Here is a 15613-nt window from a genome sequence, read left to right as displayed (position 1 = left end):
AGGTGTCTCAGTGTCGGCCCATCAGTAACCTCTCCTCCATAATGTGTCCTAGCTGACAGGGGAGGTGTCTCAGTGTCGGCCCATCAGTAACCTCTCCTCCATAATGTATCCTAGCTGACAGGGGAGGTGTCTCAGTGTCGGCCCATCAGTAACCTCTCCTCCATAATGTATCCTAGCTGACAGGGGAGGTGTCTCAGTGTCGGCCCATCAGTAACCTCTCCTCCATAATGTATCCTAGCTGACAGGGGAGGTGTCTCAGTGTCGGCCCATCAGTAACCTCTCCTCCATAATGTATCCTAGCTGACAGGGGAGGTGTCTCAGTGTCGGCCCATCAGTAACCTCTCCTCCATAATGTATCCTAGCTGACAGGGGAGGTGTCTCAGTGTCGGCCCATCGGTAACCTCTCCTCCATAATGTATCCTAGCTGACAGGGGAGGTGTCTCAGTGTCGGCCCATCGGTAACCTCTCCTCCATAATGTATCCTAGCTGACAGGGGAGGTGTCTCAGTGTCGGCCCATCGGTAACCTCTCCTCCATAATGTATCCTAGCTGACAGGGGAGGTGTCTCAGTGTCGGCCCATCAGTAACCTCTCCTCCATAATGTATCCTAGCTGACAGGGGAGGTGTCTCAGTGTCGGCCCATCGGTAACCTCTCCTCCATAATGTATCCTAGCTGACAGGTGTCTCAGTGTCGGCCCATCAGTAACCTCTCCTCCATAATGTATCCTAGCTGACAGGGGAGGTGTCTCAGTGTCGGCCCATCGGTAACCTCTCCTCCATAATGTATCCTAGCTGACAGGGAGGTGTCTCAGTGTCGGCCCATCGGTAACCTCTCCTCCATAATGTGTCCTAGCTGACAGGGGAGGTGTCTCAGTGTCGGCCCATCGGTAACCTCTCCCTCTCCTCCATAATGTATCCTAGCTGACAGGGGAGGTGTCTCAGTGTCGGCCCATCGGTAACCTCTCCTCCATAATGTATCCTAGCTGACAGGGGAGGTGTCTCAGTGTCGGCCCATCGGTAACCTCTCCTCCATAATGTATCCTAGCTGACAGGGGAGGTGTCTCAGTGTCGGCCCATCGGTAACCTCTCCTCCATAATGTGTCCTAGCTGACAGGGAGGTGTCTCAGTGTCGGCCCATCAGTAACCTCTCCTCCATAATGTATCCTAGCTGACAGGGGAGGTGTCTCAGTGTCGGCCCATCAGTAACCTCTCCTCCATAATGTATCCTAGCTGACAGGGGAGGTGTCTCAGTGTCGGCCCATCGGTAACCTCTCCTCCATAATGTATCCTAGCTGACAGGGGAGGTGTCTCAGTGTCGGCCCATCGGTAACCTCTCCTCCATAATGTATCCTAGCTGACAGGGGAGGTGTCTCAGTGTCGGCCCATCGGTAACCTCTCCTCCATAATGTATCCTAGCTGACAGGGGAGGTGTCTCAGTGTCGGCCCATCGGTAACCTCTCCTCCATAATGTATCCTAGCTGACAGGGGAGGTGTCTCAGTGTCGGCCCATCGGTAACCTCTCCTCCATAATGTATCCTAGCTGACAGGGGAGGTGTCTCAGTGTCGGCCCATCGGTAACCTCTCCTCCATAATGTATCCTAGCTGACAGGGGAGGTGTCTCAGTGTCGGCCCATCAGTAACCTCTCCTCCATAATGTATCCTAGCTGACAGGGGAGGTGTCTCAGTGTCGGCCCATCAGTAACCTCTCCTCCATAATGTATCCTAGCTGACAGGGGAGGTGTCTCAGTGTCGGCCCATCGGTAACCTCTCCTCCATAATGTGTCCTAGCTGACAGGGGAGGTGTCTCAGTGTCGGCCCATCAGTAACCTCTCCTCCATAATGTATCCTAGCTGACAGGGGAGGTGTCTCAGTGTCGGCCCATCGGTAACCTCTCCTCCATAATGTATCCTAGCTGACAGGGGAGGTGTCTCAGTGTAAGCCCATCGGTAACCTCTCCTCCATAATGTATCCTAGCTGACAGGGGAGGTGTCTCAGTGTCGGCCCATCAGTAACCTCTCCTCCATAATGTATCCTAGCTGACAGGGGAGGTGTCTCAGTGTCGGCCCATCAGTAACCTCTCCTCCATAATGTATCCTAGCTGACAGGGAGGTGTCTCAGTGTCGGCCCATCAGTAACCTCTCCTCCATAATGTATCCTAGCTGACAGGGGAGGTGTCTCAGTGTCGGCCCATCGGTAACCTCTCCTCCATAATGTATCCTAGCTGACAGGGGAGGTGTCTCAGTGTCGGCCCATCAGTAACCTCTCCTCCATAATGTATCCTAGCTGACAGGGGAGGTGTCTCAGTGTCGGCCCATCGGTAACCTCTCCTCCATAATGTATCCTAGCTGACAGGGGAGGTGTCTCAGTGTCGGCCCATCAGTAACCTCTCCTCCATAATGTATCCTAGCTGACAGGGGAGGTGTCTCAGTGTCGGCCCATCGGTAACCTCTCCTCCATAATGTATCCTAGCTGACAGGGGAGGTGTCTCAGTGTCGGCCCATCGGTAACCTCTCCTCCATAATGTATCCTAGCTGACAGGGGAGGTGTCTCAGTGTCGGCCCATCGGTAACCTCTCCTCCATAATGTATCCTAGCTGACAGGGGAGGTGTCTCAGTGTCGGCCCATCGGTAACCTCTCCTCCATAATGTATCCTAGCTGACAGGGGAGGTGTCTCAGTGTCGGCCCATCAGTAACCTCTCCTCCATAATGTATCCTAGCTGACAGGGGAGGTGTCTCAGTGTCGGCCCATCGGTAACCTCTCCTCCATAATGTATCCTAGCTGACAGGGGAGGTGTCTCAGTGTCGGCCCATCGGTAACCTCTCCTCCATAATGTATCCTAGCTGACAGGGGAGGTGTCTCAGTGTCGGCCCATCAGTAACCTCTCCTCCATAATGTATCCTAGCTGACAGGGGAGGTGTCTCAGTGTCGGCCCATCAGTAACCTCTCCTCCATAATGTATCCTAGCTGACAGGGGAGGTGTCTCAGTGTCGGCCCATCGGTAACCTCTCCTCCATAATGTATCCTAGCTGACAGGGAGGTGTCTCAGTGTCGGCCCATCAGTAACCTCTCCTCCATAATGTGTCCTAGCTGACAGGGGAGGTGTCTCAGTGTCGGCCCATCAGTAACCTCTCCTCCATAATGTGTCCTAGCTGACAGGGGAGGTGTCTCAGTGTCGGCCCATCGGTAACCTCTCCTCCATAATGTATCCTAGCTGACAGGGGAGGTGTCTCAGTGTCGGCCCATCAGTAACCTCTCCTCCATAATGTATCCTAGCTGACAGGTGTCTCAGTGTCGGCCCATCGGTAACCTCTCCTCCATAATGTATCCTAGCTGACAGGGGAGGTGTCTCAGTGTCGGCCCATCAGTAACCTCTCCTCCATAATGTGTCCTAGCTGACAGGGGAGGTGTCTCAGTGTCGGCCCATCAGTAACCTCTCCTCCATAATGTATCCTAGCTGACAGGGGAGGTGTCTCAGTGTCGGCCCATCGGTAACCTCTCCTCCATAATGTATCCTAGCTGACAGGGGAGGTGTCTCAGTGTCGGCCCATCGGTAACCTCTCCTCCATAATGTATCCTAGCTGACAGGGGAGGTGTCTCAGTGTCGGCCCATCGGTAACCTCTCCTCCATAATGTATCCTAGCTGACAGGGGAGGTGTCTCAGTGTCGGCCCATCGGTAACCTCTCCTCCATAATGTATCCTAGCTGACAGGGGAGGTGTCTCAGTGTCGGCCCATCAGTAACCTCTCCTCCATAATGTATCCTAGCTGACAGGGAGGTGTCTCAGTGTCGGCCCATCAGTAACCTCTCCTCCATAATGTATCCTAGCTGACAGGGGAGGTGTCTCAGTGTCGGCCCATCAGTAACCTCTCCTCCATAATGTATCCTAGCTGACAGGGGAGGTGTCTCAGTGTCGGCCCATCAGTAACCTCTCCTCCATAATGTATCCTAGCTGACAGGTGTCTCAGTGTCGGCCCATCAGTAACCTCTCCTCCATAATGTATCCTAGCTGACAGGGAGGTGTCTCAGTGTCGGCCCATCAGTAACCTCTCCTCCATAATGTATCCTAGCTGACAGGGGAGGTGTCTCAGTGTCGGCCCATCGGTAACCTCTCCTCCATAATGTATCCTAGCTGACAGGGGAGGTGTCTCAGTGTCGGCCCATCAGTAACCTCTCCTCCATAATGTATCCTAGCTGACAGGGGAGGTGTCTCAGTGTCGGCCCATCGGTAACCCTCTCCTCCATAATGTATCCTAGCTGACAGGGGAGGTGTCTCAGTGTCGGCCCATCAGTAACCTCTCCTCCATAATGTATCCTAGCTGACAGGGGAGGTGTCTCAGTGTCGGCCCATCAGTAACCTCTCCTCCATAATGTATCCTAGCTGACAGGGGAGGTGTCTCAGTGTCGGCCCATCGGTAACCTCTCCTCCATAATGTATCCTAGCTGACAGGGGAGGTGTCTCAGTGTCGGCCCATCAGTAACCTCTCCTCCATAATGTATCCTAGCTGACAGGGGAGGTGTCTCAGTGTCGGCCCATCGGTAACCTCTCCTCCATAATGTATCCTAGCTGACAGGGAGGTGTCTCAGTGTCGGCCCATCGGTAACCTCTCCTCCATAATGTATCCTAGCTGACAGGGGAGGTGTCTCAGTGTCGGCCCATCGGTAACCTCTCCTCCATAATGTATCCTAGCTGACAGGGGAGGTGTCTCAGTGTCGGCCCATCAGTAACCTCTCCTCCATAATGTATCCTAGCTGACAGGGGAGGTGTCTCAGTGTCGGCCCATCAGTAACCTCTCCTCCATAATGTATCCTAGCTGACAGGGGAGGTGTCTCAGTGTCGGCCCATCAGTAACCTCTCCTCCATAATGTATCCTAGCTGACAGGGGAGGTGTCTCAGTGTCGGCCCATCAGTAACCTCTCCTCCATAATGTATCCTAGCTGACAGGGGAGGTGTCTCAGTGTCGGCCCATCAGTAACCTCTCCTCCATAATGTATCCTAGCTGACAGGGGAGGTGTCTCAGTGTCGGCCCATCAGTAACCTCTCCTCCATAATGTATCCTAGCTGACAGGGGAGGTGTCTCAGTGTCGGCCCATCGGTAACCTCTCCTCCATAATGTATCCTAGCTGACAGGGGAGGTGTCTCAGTGTCGGCCCATCGGTAACCTCTCCTCCATAATGTATCCTAGCTGACAGGGGAGGTGTCTCAGTGTCGGCCCATCGGTAACCTCTCCTCCATAATGTATCCTAGCTGACAGGGGAGGTGTCTCAGTGTCGGCCCATCGGTAACCTCTCCTCCATAATGTATCCTAGCTGACAGGGGAGGTGTCTCAGTGTCGGCCCATCGGTAACCTCTCCTCCATAATGTATCCTAGCTGACAGGGGAGGTGTCTCAGTGTCGGCCCATCGGTAACCTCTCCTCCATAATGTATCCTAGCTGACAGGGGAGGTGTCTCAGTGTCGGCCCATCGGTAACCTCTCCTCCATAATGTATCCTAGCTGACAGGGGAGGTGTCTCAGTGTCGGCCCATCGGTAACCTCTCCTCCATAATGTATCCTAGCTGACAGGGGAGGTGTCTCAGTGTCGGCCCATCGGTAACCTCTCCTCCATAATGTATCCTAGCTGACAGGGGAGGTGTCTCAGTGTCGGCCCATCAGTAACCTCTCCTCCATAATGTATCCTAGCTGACAGGGAGGTGTCTCAGTGTCGGCCCATCGGTAACCTCTCCTCCATAATGTGTCCTAGCTGACAGGGGAGGTGTCTCAGTGTCGGCCCATCAGTAACCTCTCCTCCATAATGTATCCTAGCTGACAGGGGAGGTGTCTCAGTGTCGGCCCATCGGTAACCTCTCCTCCATAATGTATCCTAGCTGACAGGGGAGGTGTCTCAGTGTCGGCCCATCAGTAACCTCTCCTCCATAATGTATCCTAGCTGACAGGGGAGGTGTCTCAGTGTCGGCCCATCGGTAACCTCTCCTCCATAATGTATCCTAGCTGACAGGGGAGGTGTCTCAGTGTCGGCCCATCAGTAACCTCTCCTCCATAATGTATCCTAGCTGACAGGAGGTGTCTCAGTGTCGGCCCATCAGTAACCTCTCCTCCATAATGTATCCTAGCTGACAGGGGAGGTGTCTCAGTGTCGGCCCATCGGTAACCTCTCCTCCATAATGTATCCTAGCTGACAGGTGTCTCAGTGTCGGCCCATCAGTAACCTCTCCTCCATAATGTGTCCTAGCTGACAGGTGTCTCAGTGTCGGCCCATCAGTAACCTCTCCTCCATAATGTATCCTAGCTGACAGGGGAGGTGTCTCAGTGTCGGCCCATCGGTAACCTCTCCTCCATAATGTGTCCTAGCTGACAGGGAGGTGTCTCAGTGTCGGCCCATCGGTAACCTCTCCTCCATAATGTGTCCTAGCTGACAGGGAGGTGTCTCAGTGTCGGCCCATCAGTAACCTCTCCTCCATAATGTATCCTAGCTGACAGGTGTCTCAGTGTCGGCCCATCAGTAACCTCTCCTCCATAATGTATCCTAGCTGACAGGGAGGTGTCTCAGTGTCGGCCCATCAGTAACCTCTCCTCCATAATGTATCCTAGCTGACAGGGGAGGTGTCTCAGTGTCGGCCCATCAGTAACCTCTCCTCCATAATGTATCCTAGCTGACAGGTGTCTCAGTGTCGGCCCATCAGTAACCTCTCCTCCATAATGTATCCTAGCTGACAGGGGAGGTGTCTCAGTGTCGGCCCATCGGTAACCTCTCCTCCATAATGTATCCTAGCTGACAGGGAGGTGTCTCAGTGTCGGCCCATCGGTAACCTCTCCTCCATAATGTATCCTAGCTGACAGGGGAGGTGTCTCAGTGTCGGCCCATCAGTAACCTCTCCTCCATAATGTATCCTAGCTGACAGGGGAGGTGTCTCAGTGTCGGCCCATCGGTAACCTCTCCTCCATAATGTGTCCTAGCTGACAGGAGGTGTCTCAGTGTCGGCCCATCGGTAACCTCTCCTCCATAATGTGTCCTAGCTGACAGGGGAGGTGTCTCAGTGTCGGCCCATCAGTAACCTCTCCTCCATAATGTATCCTAGCTGACAGGTGTCTCAGTGTCGGCCCATCAGTAACCTCTCCTCCATAATGTATCCTAGCTGACAGGGGAGGTGTCTCAGTGTCGGCCCATCGGTAACCTCTCCTCCATAATGTATCCTAGCTGACAGGGGAGGTGTCTCAGTGTCGGCCCATCGGTAACCTCTCCTCCATAATGTATCCTAGCTGACAGGGGAGGTGTCTCAGTGTCGGCCCATCAGTAACCTCTCCTCCATAATGTATCCTAGCTGACAGGGGAGGTGTCTCAGTGTCGGCCCATCAGTAACCTCTCCTCCATAATGTATCCTAGCTGACAGGGGAGGTGTCTCAGTGTCGGCCCATCAGTAACCTCTCCTCCATAATGTATCCTAGCTGACAGGTGTCTCAGTGTCGGCCCATCAGTAACCTCTCCTCCATAATGTATCCTAGCTGACAGGGGAGGTGTCTCAGTGTCGGCCCATCGGTAACCTCTCCTCCATAATGTATCCTAGCTGACAGGGGAGGTGTCTCAGTGTCGGCCCATCGGTAACCTCTCCTCCATAATGTATCCTAGCTGACAGGGAGGTGTCTCAGTGTCGGCCCATCAGTAACCTCTCCTCCATAATGTATCCTAGCTGACAGGGAGGTGTCTCAGTGTCGGCCCATCGGTAACCTCTCCTCCATAATGTATCCTAGCTGACAGGGGAGGTGTCTCAGTGTCGGCCCATCGGTAACCTCTCCTCCATAATGTATCCTAGCTGACAGGGGAGGTGTCTCAGTGTCGGCCCATCAGTAACCTCTCCTCCATAATGTATCCTAGCTGACAGGGGAGGTGTCTCAGTGTCGGCCCATCGGTAACCTCTCCTCCATAATGTATCCTAGCTGACAGGGGAGGTGTCTCAGTGTCGGCCCATCGGTAACCTCTCCTCCATAATGTATCCTAGCTGACAGGGGAGGTGTCTCAGTGTCGGCCCATCGGTAACCTCTCCTCCATAATGTATCCTAGCTGACAGGGGAGGTGTCTCAGTGTCGGCCCATCGGTAACCTCTCCTCCATAATGTATCCTAGCTGACAGGGGAGGTGTCTCAGTGTCGGCCCATCGGTAACCTCTCCTCCATAATGTATCCTAGCTGACAGGGGAGGTGTCTCAGTGTCGGCCCATCGGTAACCTCTCCTCCATAATGTATCCTAGCTGACAGGGGAGGTGTCTCAGTGTCGGCCCATCGGTAACCTCTCCTCCATAATGTATCCTAGCTGACAGGGGAGGTGTCTCAGTGTCGGCCCATCGGTAACCTCTCCTCCATAATGTATCCTAGCTGACAGGGGAGGTGTCTCAGTGTCGGCCCATCAGTAACCTCTCCTCCATAATGTATCCTAGCTGACAGGGGAGGTGTCTCAGTGTCGGCCCATCGGTAACCTCTCCTCCATAATGTATCCTAGCTGACAGGGGAGGTGTCTCAGTGTCGGCCCATCAGTAACCTCTCCTCCATAATGTATCCTAGCTGACAGGGGAGGTGTCTCAGTGTCGGCCCATCAGTAACCTCTCCTCCATAATGTATCCTAGCTGACAGGGGAGGTGTCTCAGTGTCGGCCCATCGGTAACCTCTCCTCCATAATGTATCCTAGCTGACAGGTGTCTCAGTGTCGGCCCATCAGTAACCTCTCCTCCATAATGTGTCCTAGCTGACAGGTGTCTCAGTGTCGGCCCATCAGTAACCTCTCCTCCATAATGTATCCTAGCTGACAGGGGAGGTGTCTCAGTGTCGGCCCATCGGTAACCTCTCCTCCATAATGTGTCCTAGCTGACAGGGGAGGTGTCTCAGTGTCGGCCCATCGGTAACCTCTCCTCCATAATGTGTCCTAGCTGACAGGGGAGGTGTCTCAGTGTCGGCCCATCAGTAACCTCTCCTCCATAATGTATCCTAGCTGACAGGTGTCTCAGTGTCGGCCCATCAGTAACCTCTCCTCCATAATGTATCCTAGCTGACAGGGGAGGTGTCTCAGTGTCGGCCCATCGGTAACCTCTCCTCCATAATGTATCCTAGCTGACAGGGGAGGTGTCTCAGTGTCGGCCCATCAGTAACCTCTCCTCCATAATGTATCCTAGCTGACAGGGGAGGTGTCTCAGTGTCGGCCCATCAGTAACCTCTCCTCCATAATGTATCCTAGCTGACAGGTGTCTCAGTGTCGGCCCATCAGTAACCTCTCCTCCATAATGTATCCTAGCTGACAGGGGGAGGTGTCTCAGTGTCGGCCCATCGGTAACCTCTCCTCCATAATGTATCCTAGCTGACAGGGGAGGTGTCTCAGTGTCGGCCCATCAGTAACCTCTCCTCCATAATGTATCCTAGCTGACAGGGGAGGTGTCTCAGTGTCGGCCCATCGGTAACCTCTCCTCCATAATGTATCCTAGCTGACAGGGGAGGTGTCTCAGTGTCGGCCCATCAGTAACCTCTCCTCCATAATGTATCCTAGCTGACAGGGGAGGTGTCTCAGTGTCGGCCCATCGGTAACCTCTCCTCCATAATGTATCCTAGCTGACAGGGGAGGTGTCTCAGTGTCGGCCCATCGGTAACCTCTCCTCCATAATGTAGCCTAGCTGACAGGGGAGGTGTCTCAGTGTCGGCCCATCAGTAACCTCTCCTCCATAATGTATCCTAGCTGACAGGGGAGGTGTCTCAGTGTCGGCCCATCAGTAACCTCTCCTCCATAATGTGTCCTAGCTGACAGGGAGGTGTCTCAGTGTCGGCCCATCAGTAACCTCTCCTCCATAATGTGTCCTAGCTGACAGGGGAGGTGTCTCAGTGTCGGCCCATCAGTAACCTCTCCTCCATAATGTGTCCTAGCTGACAGGGGAGGTGTCTCAGTGTCGGCCCATCAGTAACCTCTCCTCCATAATGTGTCCTAGCTGACAGGGGAGGTGTCTCAGTGTCGGCCCATCAGTAACCTCTCCTCCATAATGTGTCCTAGCTGACAGGGGAGGTGTCTCAGTGTCGGCCCATCGGTAACCTCTCCTCCATAATGTGTCCTAGCTGACAGGGGAGGTGTCTCAGTGTCGGCCCATCGGTAACCTCTCCTCCATAATGTATCCTAGCTGACAGGGGAGGTGTCTCAGTGTCGGCCCATCGGTAACCTCTCCTCCATAATGTATCCTAGCTGACAGGGGAGGTGTCTCAGTGTCGGCCCATCGGTAACCTCTCCTCCATAATGTATCCTAGCTGACAGGGGAGGTGTCTCAGTGTAAGCCCATCAGTAATCTCATTGACTCCATGGAGATCGTTGCCTGCAGCTTCATAGTCGACTCAGTGGTAAGATACACAGGAGCTGTCGGTGTGTGTCGGTGTGTGTCAGTGTGTGCTGTCTGTGTGTGTCAGTGTGTGCTGTCTGTGTGTGTCGGTGTGTGCTGTTTGTGTGTGTATGTGTGTGTGTTTCGGTATGTGCTGTGTGTCAGTATGTGCTGTGTGTGTTTGTCGGTATGTGCTGTGTGTGTGTGTCGGTATGTGCTGTGTGTGTTTGTCGGTATGTGCTGTGTGTGTTTGTCGGTATGTGCTGTGTGTGTTTGTCGGTATGTGCTGTGTGTGTTTGTCGGTATGTGCTGTGTTTTTGTCGGTATGTGCTGTGTGTCGGTGTATGCTGTGTGTCGGTGTGTGTGTTGGTATGTGCTATGTGTGTGTGTGTCGGTGTGTGTGTGTGAGGTTATGTCTCTGTGTGTGTTGTTCTGGTTCGGTCTGAGTTAATGTTATATATCTGTGTGTTGTAGAACACGTTCTGGTTCGGTCTGAGTTAATGTTATATATCTGTGTGTTGTAGAACACGTTCTGGTTCGGTCTGAGTTAATGTTATATATCTGTGTGTTGTAGAACACGTTCTGGTTCGGTCTGAGTTAATGTTATATATCTGTGTGTTGTAGAACACGTTCTGGTTCGGTCTGAGTTAATGTTATATATCTGTGTGTTGTAGAACACGTTCTGGTTCGGTCTGAGTTAATGTTATATATCTGTGTGTTGTAGAACACGTTCTGGTTCGGTCTGAGTTAATGTTATATATCTGTGTGTTGTAGAACACGTTCTGGTTCGGTCTGGGTTAATGTTATATATCTGTGTGTTGTAGAACACGTTCTGGTTCGGTCTGAGTTAATGTTATATATCTGTGTGTTGTAGAACACGTTCTGGTTCGGTCTGGGTGGTTGCTGTGTGTTCCTGGTTCCCAGCATCATCCTGTCAGTCAAACTGGCCAAGTACTACAGGAGGATGGATACGGAGGATGTGTTTGAAGAGTAGGTACACACACACACACACACACACACACACACTTCTCTAGTGGCTATTTTCTAGTCTTGAAAACGCCGATCCATCAGTGACGAGGATCTGGTTTCAATTGACCATAAAGGGAAAACAACAGGGTGGGTCCTCTTCATGCCAGACAACTCTCCCAACAAATCACGAGGCAGACAACTCTCCCAACAAATCACGAGGCAGACAACTCTCCCAACAAATCACGAGGCAGACAACTCTCCCAACAAATCACGAGGCAGACAACTCTCCCAACAAATCACGAGGCAGACAACTCTCCCAACAAATCACGAGGCAGACAACTCTCCCAACAAATCACGAGGCAGACATGACAGACTAACTCTCCCACCAAATCACGAGGCAGACATGACAGACTAACTCTCCCAACAAATCACGAGGCAGACATGCCAGACTAACTGACCGAGTCTCTCCCCGTCCCCGTTGATGCACACCACCACTGGCCCGACCAAAGCAGGGGGAAGCGCCTTAGTGTCAGATATACCGGTAGGATCTCTGGGTAATCCACACCAATGTCGATACCCCCAGAATCGGTTGCCTTTCTTACAGCGCACCCCACCCTCAGGGGAATGTGTCTGTTGTGATCCCCTTGTGGGATACAACTGAGGCCATGGGAGCCCCCTGACAATAGCAGAGGGTCCCAGCACTGGTTCATGGCCCATAGACCTGACACCCAAAGTGACCGGCTTAGGCTGCGAAATGCATCCAGGTGAGTGGTTAGCTCTCAGCGCTGGAAGGGCCACATGAACAATAGCCCCAGGGGATCAACTTACATCACAGAAACCATTGTCCCCAGTGGAAGTAGGGAGTAGGCACGGGCAACAACGCCCTTTGTGACATAACCAAAGTTTGGCTGAGCAGAGCCGGAACTCAGACACCCTCTGTGGGGATAGAAAAGCATGATACGCAAGTGAGTCAGGACCTAGAAACACAATGCGCTGATGTGGAGTCAGACAGGTAACTTTTCTGGTTTCTTTGGAAGACTAGAAACTGAATACGGGACAGTAGAATGGACGTGTGTTACATTCCTTGCTCCCTCGACGACTCCGGAGGCGGCTTGTGAGCATTTTGAGTTTGTAGACTGAGGTGCTTGCTGAGGGCACATAGGTCTAGAATGGGACATAAAGTCCTCTCCCTTTTCGGATCCAGGAAATACCGGCTGCACCAGCCATCTTGGATCTTCAACGGATTGCCTGCTTCTGGTGACGGGAGGACATTTCCTCCCTCAGAACAGGCGCTGAAGCCTCGGGAATAGTCGGCCTGATGACGCTGCAGAAGCGTGGAGGGACGAACAACAAGTTGTAGTCTGTACCCCGACATCACTGTTCACGTAACCTAACTTAGCAGGCATAAAAAAGAAAAGCCAGAAACTAGGTCCCCGACATACTGGTTTTGACGAGAAGAAAAATAACTATCGCGGAGGTTCTGTTCAATCAATCTAGTAAATGAGTGTCACCTTGGAGTGATGCCTTGTTAATGTCCAAAAGCAGAAGTCACGTCATATGCTCTCTCTCCATTTCCCCTGAAAACCAGGAACATCTGTTGGGGACCCTGCAGAGGATACTATTCATATGATCCAGGGTGACACTGTGCATGCCCGCCATTGGTCAGAGCAGACAGCGAGCCTCCCATGACTCTGAAGGGGCGGGACACCACTTTGTGGATTGGGAAAGATTGGAATTGGAAAAATAACCACCACACCGAACATGGAGAAGGGACCCTTTTCATTGAACTCACATGCAGGAAACACACGTTTTGAAACCCGTGAACACTGCGGAACTCAGGGTTGAAAAAACTGTATTGTGCCATGGTTTGCCTAAAGCCCGGCCCACTCTGGGTACCAGGGCTCAGTGATCAGTGATGTACCCTGATTGGCCACTTGGGGGTACTGTTGTCACAACGATCCTCACTCGGTTAAGGCGGTAAGACGGTAACCGGCCGGCACCTAGCACCGGTAGAGACAACAATACATCAGCCTCAACTGTCAGTAAGTCCAAGTCTTTTAATGAAGAGATTGAGATAAGTGTTTGATGAGTGTTTGTTGCAGCTTGTTCCAGTAGCTAGCTGCATCCAACTGAAAAGACGAGCGACCCAGGGAAGAGAGGCAAGCGGTGGGGCTTACCCACCGAGCCTGGCCGCTCTCTGTCTTCGAGTAGCCACCCGTAACCGGCAACAGAGCGTACATGAGCCGGGTTGAGCCGGGCAGCACAGACCTCACGCTCAGGCAGACATACCGCAACTATGACTCAGCCAAGGTACCCAGGAGATGAAGTCAGTATCAGAAACACCAAGGCCCTCAAGAATGCTACAGGATTGTCAAGAGAACCTGTGGAGTTTGGGAACAGCCGGGGACTGATACCATCTCCCAGTCCACTGCTACTGATACCGCCCCCTAGTCCCAGTCCACTGCTACTGACACCGCCCCCTAGTCCCAGTCCACTGCTACTGATACCGCCCCTAGTCCCAGTCCACTGCTACTGATACCGCCCCTAGTCCCAGTCCACTGCTACTGATACCGCCCCCTAGTCCCAGTCCACTGCTACTGACACCGCCCCCTAGTCCCAGTCCACTGCTACTGATACCGCCCCCTAGTCCCAGTCCACTGCTACTGATACCGCCCCCTAGTCCCAGTCCACTGCTACTGATACCGCCCCCTAGTCCCAGTCCACTGCTACTGATACCGCCCCTAGTCCCAGTCCACTGCTACTGACACCGCCCCTAGTCCCAGTCCACTGCTACTGATACCGCCCCCTAGTCCCAGTCCACTGCTACTGATACCGCCCCTAGTCCCAGTCCACTGCTACTGATACCGCCCCCTAGTCCCAGTCCACTGCTACTGATACCATCTCCCAGTCCACTGCTACTGATACCGCCCCCTAGTCCCAGTCCACTGCTACTGACACCGCCCCCTAGTCCCAGTCCACTGCTACTGATACCGCCCCTAGTCCCAGTCCACTGCTACTGATACCGCCCCCTAGTCCCAGTCCACTGCTACTGATACCGCCCCCTAGTCCCAGTCCACTGCTACTGACACCGCCCCCTAGTCCCAGTCCACTGCTACTGATACCGCCCCCTAGTCCCAGTCCACTGCTACTGACACCGCCCCCTAGTCCCAGTCCACTGCTACTGATACCGCCCCCTAGTCCCAGTCCACTGCTACTGATACCGCCCCTAGTCCCAGTCCACTGCTACTGACACCGCCCCCTAGTCCCAGTCCACTGCTACTGATACCGCCCCCTAGTCCCAGTCCACTGCTACTGATACCGCCCCCTAGTCCCAGTCCACTGCTACTGATACCGCCCCCTAGTCCCAGTCCACTGCTACTGATACCGCCCCCTAGTCCCAGTCCACTGCTACTGACACCGCCCCCTAGTCCCAGTCCACTGCTACTGATACCGCCCCCTAGTCCCAGTCCACTGCTACTGATACCGCCCCCTAGTCCCAGTCCACTGCTACTGATACCGCCCCCTAGTCCCAGTCCACTGCTACTGATACCGCCCCCTAGTCCCAGTCCACTGCTACTGATACCGCCCCCTAGTCCCAGTCCACTGCTACTGACACCGCCCCCTAGTCCCAGTCCACTGCTACTGATACCGCCCCTAGTCCCAGTCCACTGCTACTGATACCGCCCCCTAGTCCCAGTCCACTGCTACTGATACCGCCCCCTAGTCCCAGTCCACTGCTACTGATACCGCCCCCTAGTCCCAGTCCACTGCTACTGACACCGCCCCTAGTCCCAGTCCACTGCTACTGATACCGCCCCCTAGTCCCAGTCCACTGCTACTGATACCGCCCCTAGTCCCAGTCCACTGCTACTGATACCGCCCCCTAGTCCCAGTCCACTGCTACTGATACCGCCCCCTAGTCCCAGTCCACTGCTACTGATACCGCCCCCTAGTCCCAGTCCACTGCTACTGATACCGCCCCCTAGTCCCAGTCCACTGCTACTGATACCGCCCCCTAGTCCCAGTCCACTGCTACTGATACCGCCCCTAGTCCCAGTCCACTGCTACTGATACCGCCCCTAGTCCCAGTCCACTGCTACTGATACCGCCCCCTAGTCCCAGTCCACTGCTACTGATACCGCCCCCTAGTCCCAGTCCACTGCTACTGATACCGCCCCCTAGTCCCAGTCCACTGCTACTGATACCGCCCCTAGTCCCAGTCCACTGCTACTGATACCGCCCCTAGTCCCAGTCCACTGCTACTGATACCGCCCCCTAGTCCCAGTCCACTGCTACTGATACCGCCCC

At 53.8% G+C, this 15613-nt stretch overlaps 1 protein-coding gene across 1 annotated transcript in view; it reads left to right on the top strand.

Moving 5' to 3' along the window:
* The window catches only part of LOC135533083 (prominin-1-A-like), a gene marked incomplete at its 5' end in the record, with an annotated part of 55367 nt that overhangs the window by 37510 nt on the left and 2244 nt on the right, over nucleotides 1–15613 (top strand). Inside the window, 2 exons of the mRNA XM_064960481.1 lie at nucleotides 10269–10358; nucleotides 11211–11326. Of these exons, the coding sequence (XP_064816553.1) occupies nucleotides 10269–10358; nucleotides 11211–11326 (206 nt within the window). The remainder of the gene's footprint in view (nucleotides 1–10268; nucleotides 10359–11210; nucleotides 11327–15613) is intronic.

This window comes from Oncorhynchus masou, unplaced genomic scaffold (genome assembly GCF_036934945.1).
Source record: "Oncorhynchus masou masou isolate Uvic2021 unplaced genomic scaffold, UVic_Omas_1.1 unplaced_scaffold_2203, whole genome shotgun sequence".
In the NCBI taxonomy this organism is placed as follows: domain Eukaryota; kingdom Metazoa; phylum Chordata; class Actinopteri; order Salmoniformes; family Salmonidae; genus Oncorhynchus; species Oncorhynchus masou.
This window is presented reverse-complemented; position numbering and strand designations above follow the sequence as displayed.